This window comes from Pieris brassicae, chromosome 3, assembly GCF_905147105.1.
Source record: "Pieris brassicae chromosome 3, ilPieBrab1.1, whole genome shotgun sequence".
Lineage (NCBI taxonomy): Eukaryota > Metazoa > Arthropoda > Insecta > Lepidoptera > Pieridae > Pieris > Pieris brassicae.
The window spans coordinates 22,369,707-22,396,466 of record NC_059667.1 but is presented as its reverse complement, the minus strand read 5'-3'; the positions used below and the strand labels follow the sequence as shown (position 1 = coordinate 22,396,466).

At 33.7% G+C, this 26,760-nt stretch overlaps 1 protein-coding gene and 1 long non-coding RNA gene across 9 annotated transcripts; one reads left to right on the top strand and one right to left on the bottom strand.

The window, feature by feature from the left end:
* Positions 1-23: 23 nt before the first annotated feature.
* Positions 24-24,288, bottom strand: LOC123707427. Of its 8 annotated transcripts, none has more exons than XR_006753497.1 (10): positions 17,019-17,248; positions 12,260-12,492; positions 11,560-11,716; positions 10,687-10,826; positions 8,676-8,843; positions 7,549-7,630; positions 5,811-5,850; positions 4,301-5,359; positions 485-4,207; positions 24-417 (listed from the first exon to the last, which is right to left on the bottom strand). XR_006753497.1 is itself a non-coding variant. In XM_045657462.1 (10 exons), exons 1-10 carry the CDS (start codon positions 17,214-17,216, stop codon positions 615-617), a joined length of 5,556 nt encoding a protein of 1,851 aa, XP_045513418.1. In that variant the 5' UTR covers positions 17,217-17,248; the 3' UTR covers positions 24-614. The 8 variants fall into 8 exon arrangements, 6 of the variants coding, with proteins under 6 accessions (XP_045513418.1, XP_045513419.1, XP_045513417.1 ...); XM_045657462.1 differs by having other exon boundaries at positions 24-4,207; positions 4,301-5,116; positions 5,231-5,359; XM_045657463.1 differs by lacking the exon at positions 17,019-17,248 and adding an exon at positions 24,102-24,288 and having other exon boundaries at positions 24-4,207.
* On the top strand, positions 23,862-24,529 carry LOC123707430. Its single transcript, XR_006753499.1, has 2 exons — positions 23,862-23,966; positions 24,036-24,529. It is a non-coding gene; the product is annotated as an uncharacterized LOC123707430 (long non-coding RNA).
* The last annotated feature ends 2,231 nt before the right edge of the window (positions 24,530-26,760 follow it).

Sequence of the window (26,760 nt, the reverse complement as noted above, 5' to 3'; positions counted from 1 at the left end):
GTAGAATGTCAGTAAAAAAATAATGATTAACAAAACATTTATTTACAAATAAGTAATAACAAAAGTACTACTATTTCACTTAATAGGTAACTGGTAGTAGATACAAATATTTACAGCAAAATTGAGACCTATTTAGATAGGTATAATTTACAGCAGTTATCATATTATCAACTAATATTATTCAGACTGACCAGATTTGTTCTGGAGTTAGTTATTTACTTTTATAATGTAATAATATTCATTACCAATAAACTGATAAATTACTTAATAATATAGGACCAACTCATTTGCATGACATAGTCTCCTACTGATTACAGAAGAAATTCTAACTTTAATGTAGTTTGGTGTATGCTGCACATACATTCAGACATAAGGAAATGTAACAATAGTTTCTCCCTGATGTATTGGATTGGCAATCTACAAAAATAAACCATTTATAAATATTGTAATATTCTAAATATCACAGTTATGATGATAACTTTACCTTTATATATGTACTTAAATTCTTATTATTTTGAGGAACATAAAAAATATATTTTAACGGTTCAGTACACACTACTAAGGCATTTTACTTTGTGAACTTTCAAGGTATTCAATTTTAAAAACTCCTGTTTTCATACTCCTAAAATACAATCTTCTCCAGCCTCTACAATAGATTCAAATTCATTTTCAATTTCTTCATACACCACTGACGCGTCATCTAAATCTGCATCCATGAGAATTTCAGATCTTTCAACATTGTTTGTCGCTTCACTGTTAATAGTGCAATTTATTTCTTTATCACGATTACGATTTGCTTTTTTAGCTAGAGGTTCGTCATCAGAATCAGAACCGGATCCATCCAAGTTTATACTAGGAGCTTCACCTTGGTTAATATCCTTTAGATCACCTGGGACATGGTTCATGTCTACTTTGATTCCCTGATTTAAGTTTTGCTTCCGTCTACCCAAATAAACAACCTTTAATACATTATTTCCTACCATCACAGGGCCAGAGTAAACCTTCATATTCGTGTTCAACAATGTTCCATTCTGTTTTAGAATAGATGAATGCATAGCTCTAAATAATTTTAAAGGTTTAATGCCATCTACACCTTGGTTAAATACCTCATTGTTACTTTGAGTATTTTTTGATGCAGGAATCATAGTGTTATTTTGTGAACTAGTAACTAAAGTATCCTCTTCAGATTCATTGCAACTATCTTTATCAGATGTTAAATCAATTGGTTCTTGGTTATCTTCAAGTTTTGCTTTCCTTTTATAAAGTTGGTTCTTTTTTTTGATAAACACATTTATTGGAGCAATCTCACCTGTAAAAACATCCATTTTGAAAAATTTCCCATTATTATCAGAAGCGTATCGTAAATCACTGTATGTTGTTAAGATACTAAGATCTGGTCGTCTGGCTAACGCTGCAACAGCGATGGGGTTGTTAAATAATTGGAGTAGATCAGGATGCATTTCGGAAGTACCCATTTCACAAGGAAAGTTTGGTTCTACGGGTAAAATGGAAGGTTCGGGTAATTTAGCGTCTTCTGGTGATATGCCAGACATTTCCATTAAATCAGATAAAATTGTTTTACGGTTTGTATCTATGCTTGGGTTTTCAGTATTGACGCTATTAGTAGCATCTTTATTGTCCATCTTCTCTTTTGCAGAATCACTTACAGGGTTTTCACGCGTTTTAGGTATTCCTAAAACCTTTTGCAATGCTTGTATCACTAATTCGAGATGTCGTAATTGTTCAGTTGCTAGTTCAACACCAGATGCTATTGATATCGCTAATTCATTATTAGGTAACAAAACAAAACAAACACCTTCAGGTAATATTATTTTAGGAGGGTCTATTGCGATTGGCTTTGCCATCGGGCCTCTAACAGTACTGAGTAAAATTTTATTTAGCCCTAAGAATATAGGCGATGCCGAAGATTTGCCTCCCTTTTTTACTTTTACACTATTCGTTGGTGCAGGTTTAGAGGTTTGCATCTTCTGTGAGTTTACTTTACAGAAATTTATTTTAGATCTGGGTTTCATGACATCCTGACATACTTGTTGTTCATTTATGTCCGACTTTCTTAATGTGAGGTTGTTTTCAGTGTTGGTTAAATTTGTTTTTATCCTCACACTATTTTCATGGATTGGCGGATTTATATCATTAGTTTCAACAGAATGTATATTAGTATTTGGTGTACTGGTAGGTGTGTTAGATATTTTTGATGGTTTTGCAACCCTTTCTATTAATTTAGGTGTTTGATGTCTCACTATAAATTTGGGTACGTTTATTTTATTTGTATTACCATCGATTACGATTGAAGGAACTGAATTTATTGTTTGCTTTGGCGGACTTTTTGGTGATGTTGGTATATTAACAACAAATTTTCTTTTCTGGTTCGGTTGGTTTGGTAAATCTTCATCAGATAATAAGTAGGCCGCCGTTTGGTTTGGTACTTCTTCGTCGGATAATATCAAGGCCGCCGTTTGATTTGGTTGGTTGGTTGGTTTTGATTGCGCAAGCACTTTTTTAAATTTTTCTAAAAGTTTGTCTTTACAACAACATGAACATAAAGGTCTTTTACACGAATGTTTTCGTTTAAGATTCGGGTACATTATTTTTTTCTGAGCCCAACAGCAAAACTCTTTCTTTTTTTTCTTCTGGGAGATTGAAAGTACTGCTAATGCGTCTTCAGTTAAATCTGTATGAAGATTATTGTCGTTACTACTCTTATAATTTGTATTATTTATTTTTGTGCATTCAAGTACTTTCTGATCTTTTTTACATTTTTCTTCATTTTTTTTAATCGCTTCAACCCTACGTTTTCTATTACGCCTCTTTGTACTTTTATTTTTATTATTCGATGTTATTTCTTGTCCACTAAATAATGCTAACATTTTTTCTACGGTGTCAGAAGCTAAAAGACATTCTTCTTCCTTTACAAAATTTCCAGGGCGATTCCAAGGTAAATAGTACCTAGTATAATTGTAAGGTTTTTTTTGTTGAGCTTTTTGTTTATTAGCATTTTTGCCGTTTCTATTATCGACAATAGTTTTATTAACGTCATCGCATATACGAGCAACATTATTAATTGCGATAGTTTCTTTTACTATAATTGGATCCATATTATCACAAATCTGTTTGTCTGAATTTGTACCAGTCACAGTACTTGTTGCAGTAAAGATATCTCCGTTTTTAAGATTAGAAAGACTTTCATTTATAGTTTTTCCTTCACTTGGTGTATTTATTACGATCTGCAGAGGTGCTACTTCTGCCGTGACTAAATTTTTATTTACACGACGAATTTCAGTAATGTCAGGTAAATTTATAACTTTATTTCTTTCGCAAGGCGTGGAATTGGACGTAATAACACTCGAAGCCTTGTCAACATTGTGATATTTAGTATCGAGACTTATATTTTCATCAAAAATTTTACATTTTTCGACTTCGATAGACGCCTGAGTGTTATTGGTATTTTGCTGGACTTCTTTAAGGTCACTTCCTGGAGTCTCGATTGATGGTTTATTGGTATTAACTGTGCCTTCTTTAAAATACATAATGTTGTCAATGAGGTTCGATTCAAATGTCTTATGCAGGTCAATTGTAACAGGTTGGCACCGTTTCAAGTATTCACGATTTTTTTCGTAACTGAGGAAACCTGCTGTCAATCGCTTCAATCGTGTATTAAAATCTGGGTTTTTGCACAGCTGTATCGGATTATAATTTTGTACATGCGGTTTTTTAAACATATTATTTTGAATATCTACTCGGTTTTTAATTAAAAGTAAGGGCTCGTCATCTTCATCGCTAGATATTACATTCAGGTTGGAATGATGTTCTGAATTATTTATCGGACTTGTATCTTCATCATTGTTTGTGTTTTCGTTTAAAGGATACTCTGTTTTTATGATATTATTTACTTCCTTAACGTTGGAATCATGAACTGCGCTTGAAGGATTATCTTCTTGATGACTATTTACTATTCGTTCTTCATTCTTTGAAATGTCTTCAAATTTGCAAGCAAGCAAATCATTAGGTTTGCTTTCAATCTCTGCACAATTTATTATTCGTTTATCTCGTATATTATCAAACTCTATAAATCTAAAAACATCCATATGCTCTAACTTTTTCGTATAAACCGTAGAAAAGAAAAGTAGTTTTAGGTCAATTTTACACATTTTATCTTCACTTGAGTGTTTTTCATTATTGGTTTTTTCTGAAAAAATAAAATTGTTTAGATGTTTTAAGTTCAATTAATAAAAGCAACATGTTAAATACATGAATGTAGAATATGTAGTAAGAAACATACCTTCAACATTAACTGTCGTGACAATCTCGTCATCGTCGTCTAAAGCGATGCCATCGTCTACAAATAGCAGATCCTTAGGAATCTCGTCAAAATTTCCCAAAAGTTCTATGTCTTTCACTGTGCTATCTTCAATACTTTTAATTAATTCCTTAATCACTATATCATTTGAGGAATGTTTATTAGACGACTCAGAAGGGCTTGGATCTAATTTTATTGCTTTTTGTGCCAAAAGATTTTTGCATGTGTCTTCAGTTGAAGAAAAATCACTGTTGATACTTGTAACACTTTGAATCTTGGGAAGAATATGAAATATTTCCTTCCTATCATTTAATTCTAAAATACTCTCTTCGCAGGCGGTCTCAATATTGTCATGGTCTTCTTCAAATTTGTCGTTTTCTACACTTCCTTTTATTACATTTTTTACGGTTCTAGTCTGAGCAACATCATTTTCAGAAAAGAACGGAGTTTCTATCTTTATTTGAGAGGGATTGAATATATCCGTAATTTCAGTTATATCACCGTCGGAAGAATCATCACAGATAATAGTAGATTCTCCGTAGACAGCATTAGAATCTTCGTTGCCAACATTTACATCATCATTACTATCAGTCCTATGGAGAGCATCATTATTATCGTTCGCTTTATTGTTCTCCACCATCGCCGACATTTTAAGGTTAATATCATTAGTTTCAATTAAAATATCATTATCGTCTAAATATTGATGTGAATCGGATCCCACGTTCATGGCTTGATTTTGGTAGCTATCGTTTGCATCTCGGGATTCTGTATTTGAAAATACTTCCCCACAATCTATAACTAAAGGAGTGTCATCGTAGTTAGCAAACGGTGTTTCACATGGAATATTCATTTCTTTAAGAAAATTTATATCCTTATCATTTACATCGGTTAAATAAATATTTTCAGATTCACCTTTTATCGTTCTATTAGCAGAAACTTGCGTTGAAGTAGCGACGTCGTTGGATTTCTCAGTATCAGACTCATCTTCAAGTTCGATTGTGTCGATTTTTTCCTCTATAATTTCTAGATCTGGTTCTGAATCTGTAATTAACAATCATTATTTTTTTTCTAATATAAAGATTAATAAAGTAAGTAACAAAACAATGTATCTAATGCTTTAAGTTGAGAAAATTTGATTATTTTAATTTTTATAATAAAACTATTCGGAACTTTACGTATTAATATACAATATATTATATATATAATATATTGAAAGGTACAACTGAAAATATGTTAAATTGATTCTAAATTTATATATGTACTACCAGTTCGCAAGTCAAGGGCGTAGAGCGGGCAAGAAGAACTGGCTAGAAACTATCCGTCACTCTTCGTAATCGCCACATTTTGAGTCATACAAATAGTTTGAACTGGAGTAAAGATCTTTATTTAAAGTGCTAAATCTTTATCACATTTAACCGACGATAACTTTTAATAAAACAAAAACATTCATTCCTACAGCCGTATAAACAGTCCTTTAGAAAATTCTTTTTACCTTTATTTTTATTCTGCCTCAACAAAGTGATGTAATTATCCTGTAAAAACAATATTTGTTTATCATAACACCGTCTCAATCATAGCATAAAGGCTCTTTATACAATGGTTGCCCATAACTTATCGAAAATCTAATTATTTAAAATTAAATCTTTAGAAATAAAATGGATTTTTTTGTGTAATGTAACGTAATAATAGTCGCATTTTACCTGGAGCTAAATATAACTATCCTTCTTGGATATAAAAATCTTATAATAATGGGATACTACAATGACCAAATTGGACGTGGAACAGAGTGACCAACCTTTTCCATTCATATCTCACTTGATATGAATGGAAAAGATTGGCCTTTACCGACTGGCAGATCTGCAGAAATCAAGCAATATCTAAATATAAGAATAGTTTCTTGTTTAACACAATGATCTATGTTTATGTGTGTACCTTAGTCGATCTGAATAAAAGGCTATACTATTATCAACGTAAAAATGGTTCTGTAAAGTCGGTTTACGATAGTTTAACGTGACAGCGTTATAACAAAACATTGATAAACTTATTGCATACTTGAGTCTTCGAGTGGAAGAGAGAAAGATGCGACGCAAGCGTACAATGAGCGTAACGGGACAATGAGTCGAGCATTTTCGTGTGTGCAGCCGAAGTTCATTGATTTATTAGATGTTGTCACATCAAAAAATGTTAGTGAAATAGTTAGAAAATAACTAAATGAATATTACAGTAATTCATCTAATTAGATTTAAGAGCGAAAGCGTTTACGATTATTTCACTGTTTAAACATAATAACGGACAGTGTAACCGTATATTACGAAAGTAAATTTTGTCGAAAGACTAAACGCAATAATCTAAAACCATTCTTTTCGCGGATATATTGTTAAATTGTCGAATCAGAAATATATTATTATCGCTGTTGATTTGTTTTTAAACTGTCGCATTAACTTTTTATAATTATTTGGTAGAATCAAAATCTAAACTAAAACTATTTTTATGGTTGTTGCGATTAAGAGAGATAAAATTACGTTAACGAGTACTACTAACTTTGTGCACACATTTCTTTATACTTTGTTACCATAAAATACATAATTATATAAACAAAAATTAAGTATGTTACATAAGTTATTAGGCAACAGGCGGCCTTATCGCTAACAAGCGATTTCTTCCAGGCAACCCTAATATAGGAGAATTAAAAAAAGAAACACCTACACAGGGTATAGTACAAGAAGTACATAATTAATTAACAACAACAAAAAAACTCAAAATAACATCCAAAGAAAAAATATAAATAATAATATGTGTAAACAGACGTGTAAATGCTCTGCCAAATGTTAATTGGCTCACAATTAATATATATAAGTAGCCGCTAATTACGAGGCAGAAGAAAAAATATCAAAAAAGAAGATTTTCAAATAAATGTTATTTAAAATTAATTTAAAAACACATTCCATATATTACAAAAAAGATAATATGTCTTTTTATAGTAAAATGTTTTGCAAAAATTAAAAAAAAATAGTCATAGACACCCAAGGAAGTCAAAAATGAGAAAACTTTAAAACAGTCCTAATCGTGCTCTACAACTCAGTTCCCCAGGGCAAAAGATATTCTATTTGTTTTAAATCTATAGGTGGAAATCTTACGCAAATCTATGTATGTTTTTTTAAGTTATACAGTCATTTTATAATATGAAAGTATATACTATTCGTTCTTTGGGGAGCAAAACTCATACTTACAAACTCATTCGCCAACACGACCTTTTTCTTCTTTATCAATTCGTTCCAATCTGGAAAACTCGTCAGTATCAGGTTTTTATACCTGCAAATGGATAAATATATTTGTAATTATCTACACTAATTACATAGAGGGAAAAGGGTGTATGTTCGTAATGATTAACTCGAAAACTGCCCTGAGTAAACCGAGTTACGGTATCCACTCAAAATATTAAAAAAAAATGTCCATATTCCAGTTCCAAATATGTCTAGCCGGGACGGGCAAGTTGCTTATACTCGTAATTAAATAAATGAATAAATAAGTGCATAATACGGGGTCTCATTGTATTTCACAAATTTTAAATTGAGATTGTTACAAAACAGTTGTTGCTAGTGTCCGAATTATTAATTTTACTAGTTATTTTATTTATGCCTTAAATTATTACCTGATCCACTAATATCTGGTCATCCTATATGTTAGTAAATATTTTTAACAGTTAGTTTGTATCAGGAAGCGTCTCCGGTAAATGCCTCCTCCAAGGCTTGAGAACTTTCTCTATCTCGAGCTATTTGCATCCATTGAGGACCCACGATGTTTTTCATGTCATCATCTCATCGAGCGTAAGGTCTGCCTTTGTACTGTTTGCCTGGTGGGCCTCTTCATGCAGTTACATTCGTCCACCTGTGATCTGTAAGGTGCGCTACATGACCCGCCCACTTCCAGTTCAGTTTTTGTCCTGGCATCAATTGCTTTGGTCTCTGATCTTGTCTACCTTTTTAATGTTTAGCATGCTCGTTCCATGCCTCGTTGACATGTATTTATATTTTTTTTGTTTTATTTGTAAGTTTCCATGTTTTACATGCATATGTCAGACAAATTTTACTAGTAACACCTTGTTAATGGACTAATTCAGTGTTTTCCACTTCCAAAGGCAATTTGATTGTTAGGGTGAGATTTTTTTTTAATTTACGAATCTTTAATTAGATTTTAAAAACGATCACTAAACACTTCCTAAAACCTATAATTTAAGTATCTTAAGCGAACAACAACATTCTAATGCTCCTACGTAACACAACGGGGCATAAGAATTTTAGAAAGGCTATGATGGAGCATGACACAAAAAAGGATGGGGAAACACAATGATACTTACTTCTTCGCAATATCCAGTTGAAGGGAAGTCGGTTTGTATTTGACAGCCTTTTCAAAATGGACTGCATTTCCACGAAAATTACCCCAGAACAGGTAAAAGGCTTTCCTCGTCGCTTCTTTCAATTGATACCAGCGGCGTTGGAGCAGCATTGGCGAACATTTGCGGCCACTGCAAACGTTTTAAACTTAATGAATAATTCGACGACACGTTAACCTGAACCGACTACAGAATACAGAAAAAGTATGAAACAACGATGATATTTTAATTTTAATTGATCCTGTATTACCAAGAGCATAAATTATTAATAAACAAACGCGAGAAAATTTTCGGTCAATAATTTATTAAGACTTTCGTTGTGGTTTCTTACAACAACAAAGCTATAGATACTAGCTGATAGGCTGCTATTAGCATTTCTTGATGAAGCCCCAACTCGTGCCTCTATTTACAATTGGAAAATAAAAGAGGGACCTATCGGCAGATACGGACAAGCCCAGGCAAAGATATGAGTCAAGGTCAAAAAATATTACACGAACATTCAGGCGTTAGCTTTGTACCAGATGGATTCCCTATACTTTTACCGACGACCAGAAACACCTTCGCATGGACTTGTGAATATTTGACTATGGCAGGTGTCGAGATAATGAGTCATCCATACATACAGTCCTGACCTGGCGCCCTTTGACATCCATTAATACCCAACAACTAAAGATACTATTCGAGGTATTCGCTTTAAGAGCCCTGAATGCAGTACGAAAATGTCATAGAAGAGCATCCTAAGGAAGAATGGAACCACTGCTTTTCTCAGTGGTTCCAACATATTGACTTCAAGTGTGCGATATTTTTTACGCTTTTAATTATAACTAAAAAATATATCTGTAACTGAACGAGTGTTAGGTTTCCTAACTCACGATAATTAGTCTATATACCGGATATGACAATAGGTTACAATTTTTGCCTAGATTTTTTATGTCTTATGATAGTACTTCTACAGGCATTTTATATTGACTACTATATCAACTTCCTTGGAACAACTGATCCTAGTCAGAAGGAATAGAAGAATAATAAACTTGAATATTACAAAAAAGAAATCAGAAGCAGAAGGTGTGTCGTGTGTGAGTTCGTATATTTTAATATATTTTTTTCTCAACGTGAGTGATCATTGAATAATTAAATGTTAAGTTCAGTTTGTCAAGGTACACAATGTTTTTTTTTTATTTATTTACTTTGACTCTTGCTTAACACGGAGACTTTAATAAGACATATTATATATATATGTTCTTCAATCTTCTGGAACCACATTTACATGTCATATTTGCGGTATAAGGGGACGGAATATCACCGCCCCCGGGGCTTAGATCGAGTATATAAACCACACGAAATACGCAAATAGTTCAATATATATATATATGTTGACTAGTATTCCAACAATAATCGTCAAAATCGGTAGAGTTGTATTTGAGATATGGCTAATAGATATTTCTTACATGTATAATATAAATAACGTTGACAGGAATTCGAAAACAATTTAATTTTTCTAAATTACTTTTCTTCTTTAGAAACATGTCACCAATATGCTCTACATCAGCTTTCTGTACCAGTGCCCAACAATGTTTGATATGTCAAAATTGATAAGCTTCTTTTTTTGTATGACGGAGCAAGTGGCCAGGAGGCTCACCTGATGTGAAGTGATACCGCCCATGAACACTCACATTGCCAGAAGGCCTACGATGCCGGTCTCCTAAGGGTACCCATATTTATGATGCCATAAAAAACGCTCAATTGTGGAACGATGGAAGTCAAGGTGTTCTGCCTTGACATCCGATGATGAAACTCAACTGCAGGTAATTCGAACAAATCCTCTGGACACTCTCCATGGTATATTCGGTCGAAAATTCATCAACCGACAGAAAATGAAGTCGTACAAATACATCAATTATCACGGCTTTTAGGACCATTATTACTAGTAGCTTTAACAATTTATATAGTTTAAAAGTAAATAAATAAAACGTACCTTTCATTAAATTCCCGTGTCAGATTAAGCCAGGCTTCAATCAACTCGTTCCCTTCGAGCTCTTCAATTTGATATTCATCCACGAGGAAGAATAATTCTATCAGTGGTTCCGGTTCTTCGCCAGTTTTTTCCCATATATCCTGTTCAGAAAAACTTTTCTTAAAGTGAAACGAGAGCATCACCGATCACCGTCAAGGGGGAGGCAGGGACCCAGTAGCAGTAAGTACGGAGAATGGGCAACCAAGTTTAAAACGTGTAAACATAAAAACTAATACGATATATAAAATTAAGATAAATCAGTGGCACTACAACCTTTTCAGGTGTGGTCCTGAGATTTCTGATTCTATGTCATAATCATCTGTCAATCTAAAAGGCAAGTAGGTGATCTGCCTGTGCCAGACAAACGCCGTCGACTTTTTGGGTCTTATGCAAGCCGGTTTCCTCGCGATATTTTCCTTCACCGTTCGAGCGAATGTTAAATGCGCACATAGAAAGAAAATCCATTGCTGCACGGCCGGGATCGAACCTACGATCAGGGATGAGTAGAATACTGAAGCCACTACGCCAACACTTGCAAATTAAAATTAGTTTTTATTACTTTATATCTTATTGCAACAACCGGCGCCAAATTATTTTCCAAATAATATGAACAATTTTCAGTCAATAATCATTAATTGCGAAAAACGTAGATTATTCTAGTATATAACAAACATATGAAAATATATCAAAAAGTTGTTTACTGGTCGGAATTTACAAAAAAAAAATCCAGTCTCTTTTGTGGAGGCTGGGCCGGTTGCCCTCTCCGGCCGTGGCTACAGCAAAACCTCAACCCTTACTGTTGGAAATTGAAGATTCATATTCATCGTTTCTTACCTGCCCAATAACATCAATGTTCTCGTGTACCAGCACGAGGTCATACAGCAGCCAATCTGTTATCGTAAGCCTTGCTATAGCCGTTATTTCATCAACTCTGTCGTCAGCTGAAATCAGCCGTTTCAGCTTTTTCACTGTAACCGCTCGCATATGTTTCCTGTTAATAAAAATAATAATATTATCAATACTTGCAGTGGGAAATTGCAAGTAGAGTATCAGCCTTCTGTGCCTGACGTTTGCCGTAGATTTTTAGGTCGAAGACATGCGAACGACCGAGTAATAAGTGCACAAAGAAAAGAAAAAAAACTGTGATTCGAATGCACTATCTGAGGGTTGAGAGGCGCAGGATGGAGGCTAGAATGATCAAATGCTTGTTTTAACAAATCATAAATAAATATAAATTGAACTAACGAAAACCCCATGTATCACACACATAAAAGCTACAGTAAACGACCGCGTGCATATTTCTATTAATAGTTAGGTAATGGTGCTTTTTTATTTAAATTAAATCCAGTGTACTATGTACGAATAATTTATATATGCATTAATTGTTTTTTAGATCAAACAGTAAAGGAAAAGACCGCAACACAACTCGACTGCGTGTCAGTTACAAAATGTTATATGTCATACAGTTTATAATAATACAAAGAGCTTTAAACCGGTTATAAAATTGTTTTCTTTCAATACTTTATATACTTACCACAGCAATTTACAATCACACTTGCAAGTCGTTTTCATCATTTCCCACATGTTATTCATTTCTTTTTCGTCCGGATTTTGGCTAAGTTTACCCGCAACCGCCCGGATAATCCGTCGCTTCAGTTTCTCAACCCTCGCCTTGCTCATCCTTGGGTCTTCCATGGCAGCCGTAGATGCGGGAAAAGGTGTCGATGAGACGACCGATACCGTTGATCCTGGCGCTGGTTGCTCCATCTTTAAAAAAAGAGCTTATATTGTATATACAAGAGCTTTGACAATACGCTCGCTGAACTGGGAAAACAGTTGAGAAAGTTAATTATATGCTTCTGAGTCATGGCCGGAACATAAAACTATGAACAGATTACTGTACTTAATTTTAATTTAAAAAATATACATTATTTACAATTATCTTAACCTACATAGTAATAATAATAATTATTAATAAATAGGCAATTAAAACAAACAAATAATTAAGCTTTTATTATCAGGTCAGGACGTGTTACTAAATCTTCAGTTAGTTTCTTTTTTTTTCACCTCTGGCATCCTTTTTTATATTTGTTTACCTTTTCCACAATCAACTCATTGTTCTCGTGCCAATCTTGGATTTGGAGTTGTCGGTTGGAGAATATTTTCAATCATTTCTGGCTGAGCTTTGAAGAACACAGGACGTTCGTCGTCTGAACTACTTCTTCTTATATTAACTTCTATTATAAATTGATTTCCCATATCAGTCTTCAACATCTTCTTTTTATATGATTTGTCCAAATATTCTCTCCATGTTTTGCGAGTTTGTGATTTTTCGCAAGCAGACATTACAGATACCTTCTTTTTGCAACATTCCCTAAGTTTTCTACACCTTAGCCTTCTTTTTTCTTTTAGATCTGCTAATCTCTTAAGGTCATTATTAAGTTTTTCATATTTTCATTTTTCTGCTTTTCTTTCTGTTGTTTTTTCAATGTTGCCATTTTTTCTGTGGGTCAAAATATTTAACGCTCAAACATAATAAATAACGAACGGATAATCAACTTAATTAAAAACTAAATAACACAGGCAGTTAATGTATGTAATTTGTCCATTAAAATAATTTAGAATATTTCATACAGAATGTACTGTTTTTGTGAGACTGTCTGTCTATAGACTCATAATGTATGAAAATACGAGTTAAACTAGTTTTTTTTCCTTTAATCCGAAATTTCAAAACTATTATATAAACATGTACAAGTACGTGGAGCAACGCAAATACTAAATAACTCCTAAACTAATTACGTGAGCTAGACAAACGATTCTGAAATTAATTATTTACGTTTCAATTGAAACGTGTTATAAACGTGAACTTCCCAGGACCCTGGATGCTTCTCAGAATCATGGGTCACAATTGGACGGGGTTCTGAGAATTTGCCTTGTATTTTTAAAGAATTGGTTTTCATCATTCAACAAAAATTAAGGAAAACTAAGCCGTGTTATCAACTAACATATCAAACAGTTATTCATAACATTTATTTATTTCGTAAAAAAATATCTTATCAGGATTCTGTGAGCTTTACTGATTACGACGCCAGTTTCATTGCCGACTACCGCGGGCAGACTAAACAACGCAATTGGTGCGAACAGATCGATTCTTTGTCACTTTTGTATGTTCTATTCACTTGGCTAAACGGCAACATCGCACCAGTATTTCCGCCTATCAAATATTTTCTTATTTCACAACATATAAAATCGCGAGGAGAAAATATCAAACAAGATTTCAAGGTGTTTTGAGAAATTAGGTTAATATGTATACCACCTAGCAAAAAAATATAAACATATCAATGTGGGTTAAAACTACCTTGATATAGAAGTAAAAAAAGTGTGTCGTACACTTTGAGCTAGAATTTGTTCTAGGGACGCTCCCGAATCCAGAGAATTTTCGCACTTTGAACAGTAATTTCGTGCAGATAATTGTAAATCTTTATTATTTATAGTATTTAGAAACAATTCTAAATTAATTTAACAATACTTGTAAACATTTCGGCCCCCGAGCCAGAAAAATCCTTAGTTTGTAGAACTACCCATACCTGAGTTTACTGTCAAACGATAGGTTAGACATATTCCTATTATTTAGACGCACAGTCAGAATAAAAGACTCGAAAACCTTTTATTTTATAAAACAGCTTACATAACGTAGCTTTTATAATATTATATTTTAAATTCGATTTCTCGTATTTTCAGTAGCGCTGTAGGTCTATCTCCACTATTTTTATATATTACTATATTTGTTTTTCAATGATGTGTGGGTGATGAGGTGATCAACCTTCTGTTTCTGAAACACACTGTTGACTTACTAGGTCGGGTTTTCTCACAATGTTATCATTTACCGTATGCACGAGTTTAAAATGCGAACATAGACAAAAAGTCCATTGAGCCGCGGTTTAAACCTACCTAGTCGCGTTAAAGCCACTAGGCCAACACTGTTCTCCTCTTACGGCCGCTTTCTATACTCAATCCCAATCCAATTTTTACTTCTAGAGATTGATATTTCAATTCATTTCTCCTAAATTACTTTTCAATAACCTATCGATGGATTGTTAACCATAAAACTTATTAAAGGACGTCTTAGGTTTAAGACATGTTTATCATTTGATAATGTCTGGAATTAACGCTCCTAGCATAAGCCTTATTAAAATACTAATTCATTCTCATTTAAGTATATGAGAAACATAGATAATTGCCTCTATCTAACCCTAGTAAAAAATGAATAAAGCCTTATTGTATTCACTCAATCAATTAGAATTGTTTTATTTTGTAAACAGCAAACAATTGCTCTGTTTGCGGTTACAGTTGGCCGCGATCTTCAACTAATGATTTGTGAATCATTCCAAATTTTGTAGGTTGGGGTGTAAAAAAATACAATACAATAACATTATATTTAGTTTTTTATCATTAAATGAAACAAACCGGTCCCAAATATTTTGGCATTAATAATAATTACAATAATAATCACAATTACTATTTAAAGATTATTTATTAAATTCCAAACAACTCTGTTACTTCCATATCAACAACAATAGCATATGACTGTATACATAGATAAGAAACTAACATTTTGTTAAATTATTATTAATTAAAAATTAGCTTTTTATAAAAATCTGAAGAATATGACACAATATGCTCCGAAATAAGATTTAACCTCTGCTCAATGTTCTCATCTTATAAGATGTAGTCTCACTTTACTAACCTCTTTCAAAGCAAAAGTACCATCAGATATAGTCTTTCCATGAGCAATAAGTTGGCTACCAATGCATTGCCTTTCCGCCATGTTAAAACGCCAATCCGATTTTCTACACCCTTGCTTATGACCAGCTTAAAAAAGCCATGTAACTTTAATAAACTCGTTATCGGAGAACAATTTGGTGCATATCAGAAAAAAATCTGCTTTTGGCGGTATTGAGTGACTGGGCCATCTGAAAATTTATGCAGGTTACTTCCAGAAACTTGTCATGAACTCATGACAAAGATGGGATGGAAGTGAGCCTAGATTGCAGCTGGATTATGTAAAAGGTTTCCAGACACTGTACAAAACAATGTTACCTGTATATTATATGCACCGCAGCTATATATAACTCTAGTATCCAAGGATTCTTCATTTTGGGAACTTCCAAAATGATGAGCTTGTTCAAAATATTTACAACTATAATTTTCGCTTAAGTCAATGTGCAGCGCAATTTCATTTATGGCCAGACCTTCTATGCATTTTCTATAATGTTTGTACTGTGTCTAAATTCTTTAAAGTGTAATTTCAAACTGATCTATTAAAGCCTTTCTTGTATTCGCTACTCCTCTCTTATACTTTTTGTTATTTTGATTTTCTTGCCCAACTTTTCTATTACTTCAATTAAGTTAACTATTGGATATTTTACAATTATTTCTTCTTTGGATGTATCATAAATAGTTATTTTTAATTGATACACATAACGGATACCTGTCATACATGCTGGACACTCAGGATCGCATACTTGGCATAAGCCAAGCATCGAGCATCGAATAATCTGGTTGAGATCTGAGGTTGCTATAACTTTGTTATTACACATAGCAATTGTATTAGATATCTTAATATGAATACGACACAAACATAAAAATGGTCGTATAAAATTTTAGTAACTACACCTCAGGGTAGGATTGTCAGGGTTAAAAGATTGGTAAAGGCTCTTCATAGTGTCAAGAAAGTGGCGCTTCTGCGTTTAAATTTATTTTTAGAGATACGGTTTCCTGTTTTCTAGCAGTCGCTCTTTATATTCTTCATTTTGGTACTCAAAACCTTTTTCTTAAGTAGAGGGTTTTTTCATATGTGGCCTTGGTTCACAGCAAGACATCCTTCAATTATTTGGGTTTTTGTCTAGAACTTTTAATACATTTTCATAGAGTATTTTAATAGCATTTGATAAAATCTCACATTTATGTAGATTTGCTGAAATATCTTCAATTTTAGATTTCTTCAGTTTTTCGCGAATGTATCTTTATCCTACTATTAGTAATTCAAGTTTTTAACTTTATGTGATATCTAAATAATTTTGGATCTGTTTATTTTTACTTGCTTTCAGCCGCGAGAAGCTGCTGAAGTGATGGAGCTCGGAGTATTTTCACGGGAACTAGACAACTGTGGTGTAAATAAACGACGATCAGCATGTGGAATAATTTAATCTCGATATAAAGTGTCTGGACTATTTAAACGAGTAGGTGATGGCTCTGGGGTGTACACGGGCAAAAACACTGAGCGCTCTTACCTTACCTTTCCGTCTAGCATTTGCAGATCGCCATTTCGCCTTTATTGCTCGATGTTCAAGAGTTGTCAAATCTCGTACTAAGCGTTTGTTTATATGGTATCTCTCTCGATCTTTTCGTTTAAATTCGGCGTCCCTTTCGGGATTATTTTTACGCCGTGCTCGATATCGTCGCTGCTTCTCAGCAGGCGTGAGAGGCATCTCAAAATCACAAACCGTTTCTTACAATAAACAGTATCCTGTAACAAGATTTTTAGTTTATAAAAATATATCGACAGAATTTATTAATACTCATTATGCACTTAAGAAAAACAGATTACTAAAAAAATATAAGTTAAGAACATAGGCATATACAACTCTGTTACTTTCCTAACAACTCATGCACCGTAACAGAGCAGTAAATTTAACATTCCACAACACATAAATTATAAAGTCAAGAATAAACTTTTTCTTTCATTTTAGATTACCAACTCTTTGATGACATATTGACTCTAAAATAATGAAAAATACATTGTTTACTTACGCTATAGGTAGCTAACAACGTAGACACACAATAAAAATACGCCTCGCGGCCGTCTGACACCTCCAATAATAGTAGAGTGGTACCAGGGACACATAAAGTTTGGAAGGTAAACCTTTCTGTTACAGATACCGGCAAACATCTTGAACAAATGTCCTTTCCTGCGCAATTTACATGTATATGTATATTAATTTGTTTTAACAAATATAGTTTTATTCAAACTTTATAGACACTTAACATCCAACATTTTTACATCACAAGTTGTGAATCGTACGTTTTTTTAAACAACATTTGTTTATGCAATGAACGTATTATTTAAAGATGAAGAAATGCATCGACTTACGGATTTTCACCCAGAATACGCATCTCACTTTAAGAAACCATTTTCATTTTTCATCAAAAAAGAATGATCGAAAAAAAATTCTTCTGTAAACCAAGTTATTTTATCTAAATTACATCCAATCTAGTTTAGGTCTGTCTATTTACATCAATAATCTCGTGTCACTCACTGATTTTTATAAAATCTTTAAATTCTTTTCATTTATCGAGGAAGTGTTTAATTTCACACAGGTGCAGTTAACATAACTTCAATAAAATCTGAACAGTCATTGTATGTATAAAATATAAAGCTTATTCGTTAACAATTTAGACAAACGAATAAAGCAATTAAAGCACATGTAAACAGTGAACGGGACAATGTTAGAAACGAAAAAAAAATACACATGAATCAGAATAATTTTAGATCAGTTTCACATCAGCTAGTACGAAATTAGGGATATGATGTGGACAGGTAATGTTTGTGCGGTAGAGATTAAAGGAAGATAGAGAAGGAGCTAAGCGAAAAGGGACAGGAAGTGAATTCATAGCCTCACTGCCGAGATTTTAAGGATTCGCCATGAAGAGTTTTCCTTCACCGTTCCAGCGAATGTTGTATGCGATCATAGAAACAAAGTCGTTGTTTACACAGCCGGGGATCGGACCTACTACCTCGACCTTGATTTTGTACTTTGGCTTACAATTTATTGTCAAAAAAGTATGGATCAACGTCTATCGAACCTTCCTTTGTTTTACTCCAACTCTATACTTTATTAATTAACTAATAACATTATTGTAAGAAACCTTATCTAATATATAGAAAATAAACACAAAAAAAAGAAAAATCTTGCGTCGCTACATATCTAAGACAAGGAATTTCATGGTGTTTTTTTATATATTATATTATCTTCTATAAATGTTCTGGCGGTACAATCGTTTCGCATTTTTAAAATTTTACAAACATACATTATGATTCATATCATTATAGTCAATTCTTGTATTTGTAGTGGTAAAATATTACATCATTAAAATTATTATGTTATGAAATTAATATTAATTATAATGTTTCACGCAAATAATCATTTATAGATGTTTTTTTTCCAAAAGTAGTAAATTAAGTCGATTTTAAAAACTCTAGAAGGTAGATCTTTTAATGTTTTTGGTAAATTATTTGAGACATTGATTGCCATACAAAAGGTGATGCTCCTATACAATTCCAGATTATTATTTGGCACAGCCAATGTATGCTTATGCTAAATTAAGCAAAGTCTACTTCGACAAATATTAACCGTTGACTCAAAAATATTTATGCTATTGAGGACGAATAAAGACATTTCTCAAATTTTACAGTTTGTTGCAAATGTTATATGGGAGAAATTATTAAAATGAATTATGTTAGTTTTGCTCAAGTTTATTTGTTATATTTGATGTCATTCCGTTGATGGCGTCGCGTCGTCTGGTGATTTAAGTGTAGTACCATCAGCAAATACTACACAGTTCTGGTGTATGGCATCTGGGAGGTCATTCATGTATAGTAGGAGCAAATTCGACAGAAATAAAATTCTAAAGGCGCACAGCCGTGATTCGAACGAACGACCATGGACGAGCGCCACACTCTCAAGTCGCTAGTTCAACACTGCTCTATATGAAAATATACGATTTATATTTTATACATATTTTATATTTTATACATATAAAAAAATGCGAAAGTAATTGAACAAGATTGACACATACATAATTATATTCTAATATAATTGATATGTGTATAAAATTTGTGATGTCATATTTTCTTATTTGCATACACGTTGTATTAGAACTCATAAATAAATAAATTTAAAAATTGATCAATGGTGGTATAGGGTTAAATTTGTTTTAAGTATTATTTTCTAAAATCTTCATTTTCGTCGAATAATAACTAAATTAATTAGTCATTAGATTATTAAAAAATCCTCCTTCACTTAAATATGATGGGATATGATGGCAGACTTACTGCACTCAGGCACAGGAGAGGCACACACTTCGAGAGACTTAAGACCAATCTCCGTAATGGAAAGTCACCAAAAGTAGACTTCTTTAGTTAGTTAACTGGTTTTGTCAAAGCACCACCATCTCCCGAAAATAATGACAGCATATAACTCCTTCTATGAGAAGGTTCACCAAATTTCAAAACTGCTTTTCAAGACACACACACATTCCAATTTGTACTTATCTCAAATCAAATCAAACTTTATAAGGAATATAGTTCGACAGTTCAAACTAGATTCAAGTTTGATTGACGTTCTAGAAGACCAAACAGCAGTTACCGGTACAATTTTTACCAAGTCGATTGCGCCAACTGGTGTTGCCATATTTTGATACAAAAATAAAGTTGCAACTCTTTTCTCCAATGGTAGAAAACACTTTTCTCCTTAATTATAACATTTCTTAAATCCACAATAGGAAGACCATGTTCCTGAGCTCACATAAGTGTAGCTTTTTAGACGGAAAGTTTTACTGAACTTTTGTAGAGGTTAGGCAGGTAAGTATCACGGAATATGCTTAAAACGAGAATTAAAAATATCCACAGCGCTAGACTACGTCACGAGCACACACTACATACACGCTCTCACGTATATAACCTCACGCAACCCAGCCGAATCACGTATTCAATAATATTTTATTGAATTTTCCTTTTATGAATGAATCTTTTTGTATATATATATCTTTGGCTATATCTTAAGTTTAATTGTTTTATGATACACATAATTTATGTAACCTGTAAGACGTCTTTATGAATAAATAAATTTTTACTGCTTAATATTTAATGCAAAACTTCTGGCTAATTCACACTAAGGTATATAAATATTACGAGCTTACTTTGAAATGGTCTTTACAACAATTTAAAATGATATTAGAGATACTTTATCTCGTATCATATCATACACGGGCAATACAAAATTTAATCATGCACATAACTGAAAAATTTATATCTCGGCAATATTTCAGCAACAGTATATGGCTTATTATTTTGTCTTTAAACGTTATAGAAACAAGGCTCGGCTAGTACCTATGACTGCGATGGCGGACGAACTTAACGCGTTGTAGCAAAGCAAAACACAAAAACGAACGAAAAAGTTTCACTGATTTAAAAAAAGGATATAAAGCAAAACAAAACGTGACATGACAGAGAACAAAATATTTAAGTAGACAATACAAAGTTTATAGATTGGTAGAACGACAGATATACTAGTAGCCAAAATAAGAAGAAAGATGCAAGGTTTACTACTCGAATAGTTGTTTTAACCTATTCTTAAATGAAGCAGTAGAGGATTGCGAAAAAAGATCGATATTAGTAGTAGAATCAAAAGTAGAACGCATCCTGTGAAGAGGCTCACGGAACCCAATGTTGGTTCTGGGAGTCGGAAGGTTAAAGGTTCTGTGCGAGCGTAGAGATCTGGCAGGAATATTGAATCTTATGAGTTCGAGAAGATTTGAACAAGTTAATTCATGTACGCATATTTTTCTTTTAATGACACAGTCTATCAAACTACGCCTAGTACTCAAAGAAAGTAAATTATATTTTTTTTAAAGTTCGTTGTATTTAGCCCTACCGCCGTTCATGCGACAATTTAAAATACGTAAAAATTTCTTCTGTACAGCCTCCAGTTGTGTGACATATATAGCGTAGTAGGGATTCCAGATTGGACTAGCGTATTCCAACTGAGACTGCACAAGCGTCTTATAGATCTTACTTCAATAGGCGTGATACATTATACATATTAAGTCTAGAATTAAGAGTCGCTGAACAATTATTCAAAAACATTAAGGTGCCGACTGAGTAACATTCAAGGCGAGCGTGTTACGTTACGGTATTACCTGACTGAACATTTGCTCGTTGCGAACATTACGCTCGAGTGCGCTCCGCCATTGATAATCGAAATTTCGGACAACACAGTCGTGTTTTTGTGTTCTGTGATTTTACTAAATTATTCCATACTCCACTCCTTAGAGCTGTGTTGGCCTAGTGGCTTCAGCGTGCGACTCTCATCCCCGAGGTCGTAGGTTCGATCCCCGGTTGTGCACCAATGGATTTTATTTCTATGTGCGCATTTAACATTAGCTCGAACGGTGAAGGAACATCGTGAGGCAAGCCGCCTTGACCCAAAAAGTCGACAGTGTGTGACAGGCACAGAAGGCTGATCACCTACTTGCCTATTCAATTCACAAACGATCAAGAAACAGATACAAAAATCTGAGGCCCAGACCTAAAAAGGTTGTAGCGCCATTGATTTATTATTTATTTCATTTTATTCCATACTCCAAATGAAGAAAAAAATAAGTTATTGGATTTCACACTTGTACAAACACACTTGAACAGTAATTTAACGGGTGGTGATTCGTTAATTTTAAAGTTAATTCATACCACGACGCTTGGTGTTGTACTGACCTAAAACTAAGGCGTAACACTCCAAAGGATTAGCAAAAATATCGACAATCGAGTGGAGCACTCGGCGCTAACAGCGAGCGCAACCAAATCTTACAAGTCAGTCGCCGGCTTTACACGAATGTCAAAAAGTGACTTTGATCACATTATTATACCTGTGATACAAAGAAGAGTATATTAACCACAGACCATGAAAGTAGGCTTGAGAAACGAATACTAATGCACAGAGTAAACATGCAAGTTTATTGCCAAGCCTAGTCAAGCATATAGTCTGGCTAATGAAAGAAGAAAACGAAAAGCGCGGCAAATTCAAAAAAATTAAGTATGGTATCCCTAAATGTTTGATATATTTTGTAGATTAAACTTACTTGATACTTGATTTTATTTTATAATTTTTTACATTGATACTAACAGTATTTCTATGAAATTAAATAGTAGAAGTATATTGCACCTGTGATACAAAGAAAAGATACTAACAAGAGAAAAGCTATACCTTTCGTTACAAGATTAGCTATAACGCAAATAATAGCAATGAGAACGATACATGCATTTTGTATACACATTTAAAATACAATGCCAAGAGACTGTTGGCGTTGATCATGCCTTTTGATAAGGCTTGTGGAGATCACTATAATGATGTTATTATATAATAAAAAATACTTACCTCAAAAGGATGCGTCCACCAATGTTTCACAGATTAGACAAAAAAATCACACATTAATTCACTATAAAAATTACAGCGTTGAACTACCAGTGGTTTTAAATATAAGACTCATACAAGTTATAAAAATCCTATATAATTAATTACGCTTTAAAGTATAATAAAATATACAATAAATAAATTATATACATATATAATTAACACATTGCTCGCGCATTGTGCTTTTTAGATTCTTTATTACGTCGTGTGTTTACGCGTGCGATTTAACCTTGAACTGGTGCGTTCGAATATTGGTTAAAAATCTTTATAGAGAGGGCGAAGTTTAATATTCACGCCTTGTTATATTACGATAATTCTGAAGATAAATCGAATATACTAACATAACAATATAATATATGTAGGTACTTCAATATATGCTATGTGCAAATATACAAAGAAATCACATGTATACAACGTATTTGTAATATGTTTATCTGAAAGACAACATTTCCTTTACCATAAAAAAAATTAATAATCGAAAAGTAGCGCGAATTACTTAGATGTTATAATATACTATATGACTATAAATTATTATTATTATTATTAAAAAATATAAGATGAATAGTCACAATAATTTATTCAAGCAATAAAAAATTATTGCACTTGGTAATTGTTGAAAATAAATCTTCGCGAAATTATGAGACTTACTATTTCTCCTCTATGACGAAATTTATTTTTCAATTTCACTTAAATCGGTTCAGCTGTTTAAGCAAGAAAGCATAACAAACACAATTTAGCGATATCTATGTATTCTATTTGTATTAATATAGATACTCAGAATTTAGATTATAAAAAAAATATGACATAACTTTCACTAATATTCATTTAACAAGTTGGTAAATCGAGTATGGCGGCATCACTCCGTAGTTCGTGCCACAATGATACGGTATTTTGACGAAAGCGGACGCTACGTCACATACAATAATAATTCTAGAACCAGTTTGTAGAAAATTTTACGTTCGCTCGCCCATATAACATTCTCGCTGCAGAAAAGTAACTTTATCTAAATACGTAGAAACACAGTAACAAGTACGTCTTAATTATATTTTAATATAATTTCAGATTATACGTCCGTGAACGTGGAGCATCGCGATAACAATGACTTCAAATATTTTAGAAAATATTTACCTTTTACCGTTGAGTACGCGCAGTGTCACTAGCACGATGAAATTATCATAGTTCAAATTTGTATAATAGCATATTCACCACTGCACTGTTTAAAAGCACAAAAACAGTTTTTTCGGTTTTACATCACGCGGAGTCACGAACGCGGTGGAGATTGAAAACAAAATGGCGAAATTTAGTGTCGAAGGGGCTTGCGCAGTAATCGTCCTAAGTGCGAGTAGGAGATAAATATCATTCGGAGCTCTTGCTCTAACATGGATTGCACCGGGTATGGGGACGGTTGGCGTCTAGACATTGCGCTCTGCTGCCCTCTAACGAGTGGCCTAATACCTAAGCCTTTCATTAATTCTTTGAAAATAGAACGTAGCGGACGCAATGCACGGTAACAATAAATTTATTTATCTGTCTTCATTAAACGATTTTCTCTTGTCGCTGCCTTTTTTAATTATTTTAACTGTGTCAACACAAATTTGTTCATATTTAAGTAATTTTTAGTAATACCTTACATTTCTACATTTTTTTTAAAATTAATTGAATCCATTTAAATTCAGTTTAAAAGGTTTTTCGTAATTGTAACTAGAGCGCTGCGATAGGCAATATGGAAAAAATATGTTGATGATGGATTACTAATGGTACTCGACAATGTGTGTGTGACACACAAATATCTGTCATTTTTGATATTAAAAAGGGGAATCAGATATATCTTTACTCTTTTTTATTAATTTCAAATACACGAAGTATTTGTACGTTACAATTTTAACGATACAATACGTTATAATTTTAACGAGAATTCTCTACAGTATTTATATAACTTTTATGTCGTAAGAACCTATTGAAATGTTTTCATATTGGCCATCTATACCCGCAAATCTATTTGCAATATTCCATCGCCATATGTAAATAATGTAATAAATTCGCCTAAGTCTAGTACAGAAGATTTATTTAAAGTACCAAATATTGATTGTGAATTTAAAACTCGATAGTTTCACCACGTTTCTTTAATTTATCCCAAAGTAGGGGTCTTCACTAGCTATTTATAGATCGTGCCGACGTGCTTACCGCTTGAAGGTCCAGTTTTCGACCCGAGTACATCTAAAAACAAATGGGCTGGGAACCTCCTGCCGGCAAATCGGCGCGCTCAATGGACTTCGTCCGCAGGTCCCTCGCTGGGCTTCCCTCGGGTTTACCGGGGGTCTCACCCGGTGTGGTCTGACCGCGAGTCCGGCGCGCGCCGCACCCCCCATTACCACCGCCGCGGGGGCTTCCCAGCCCCACTAACAAACATCTACACCAGCGAGTGCTGCGCGAGCGAGGACGCTCCGCAGCACCTACGAGACCTAGTGCCGCTCCAGGCCCAACACAAAGACCGCCCCGTCGTTGAGCGGGGCGCGAACAGATACCCCCCGCAAGCTCTTGGGCGTAACGGGGCTCCCGGCGCCACCCGCGGGTGCAAGCGCGGAAGAAAGCAAAGAGAGCACGTGCACGACGGCAGTCGTGAAGCGGCAGTTGCCAGTTGGCGCGGTCGTATGCTAGTCGCCTAATCATACCCATTTTTATGAATGATATTTAACTATAAATTAATATTTAACCATTATAATAGGTCCCTCTTATTTTTCACACTGTTTTGTCTAGATTTGTTATAAGAAGCTTCACGACACGTGGGTTTTAAACGGCGATGCAATCACATAAATACTTTTTATCGGGACCAAAAAAATTATATCGTTACCGCCATTAATTTAACATGACGCATGCGCCGTTTCGTATACATTAAGAGAAGCATATATAAATTAAATTTTATTTTGTATTCTTACGCCATACTTTATAATTAAAAACAGATAGCTTGGTTTAAAAAAGAGTTTAATATTATAAGACTATGTATAATACGAATTCATAATTAAGTATTAAAAATCAAATAAAGGAAACCGTATATGACTACTGATTTCAAAACAAAGATGCCATTGAAAGAAAGATGTAGTTGGTCATAAAATAATTTTATTTAATTTGGCATGGAAATTATGAACCCATTCAATGCAGTTTTAAAGTGGGATCAGATTTATATAAGCATAGATTACAAATCAAAGCAACAGTAATAATTACCCGCATTTATTTTTTCTTGCAAGTATATTATATTTTAACTTTCATACAACAGCCAAATGCGATAAATACTAGCAACTCTAAAAAGCGCGAATTAGGCCCCACATGGAGTACTGTTCCCACCTTTGACGACTAGTCACTTGCTTAGATATTTAGAATCTCTGTGTGTCTTCTACTGCATTTACCGTTGAGAGTGTTCAGAGGAGTTGTTCGGACTAATACCTGCAGCCGAATACAATATACCATCCGTATCACCTTGCATCCGTCGTTCCACAACTAAGCGTTTCTAAAGGCAATTTCTGCCACGCACCTCCACTATGTGGAACCAGCTGCCCACCGAAGTATTTCCGAACCTATTCGACTTAGGACCCCTCAAGAAAAGAGCATACAAATTCTTAAAGGCCGGCAGCGGGATTACGTCCCTTCTGGCAACGCGCCCATGGGCGGCGGTATCACTTCACATCAGATAAGCCTCCTGCCCGCCTAATAACTGCAGAGATACTCCGAAAAGTAAGACTATTCTTTTAAAAACAATAATTGATGTTAATTAGTATTAAGATTTTTTTTA

Bases quoted from the DNA above. Each gene is read 5' to 3' on its own strand.
- LOC123707427 (XM_045657461.1), bottom strand. From the start codon at position 17,216: ATGCCTCTCACGCCTGCTGAGAAGCAGCGACGATATCGAGCACGGCGT. The intron at 12,493-17,018 runs GTAAGAGCGCTC...CTTTTTTTAAAG, and splicing joins ATGCTAGACGGAAAGGTAAG to ATGGAGCAACCAGCGCCAGG. The intron at 7,631-8,675 runs GTAAGTATCATT...ATCCATTTGCAG, and splicing joins CAACTGGATATTGCGAAGAA to GTATAAAAACCTGATACTGA.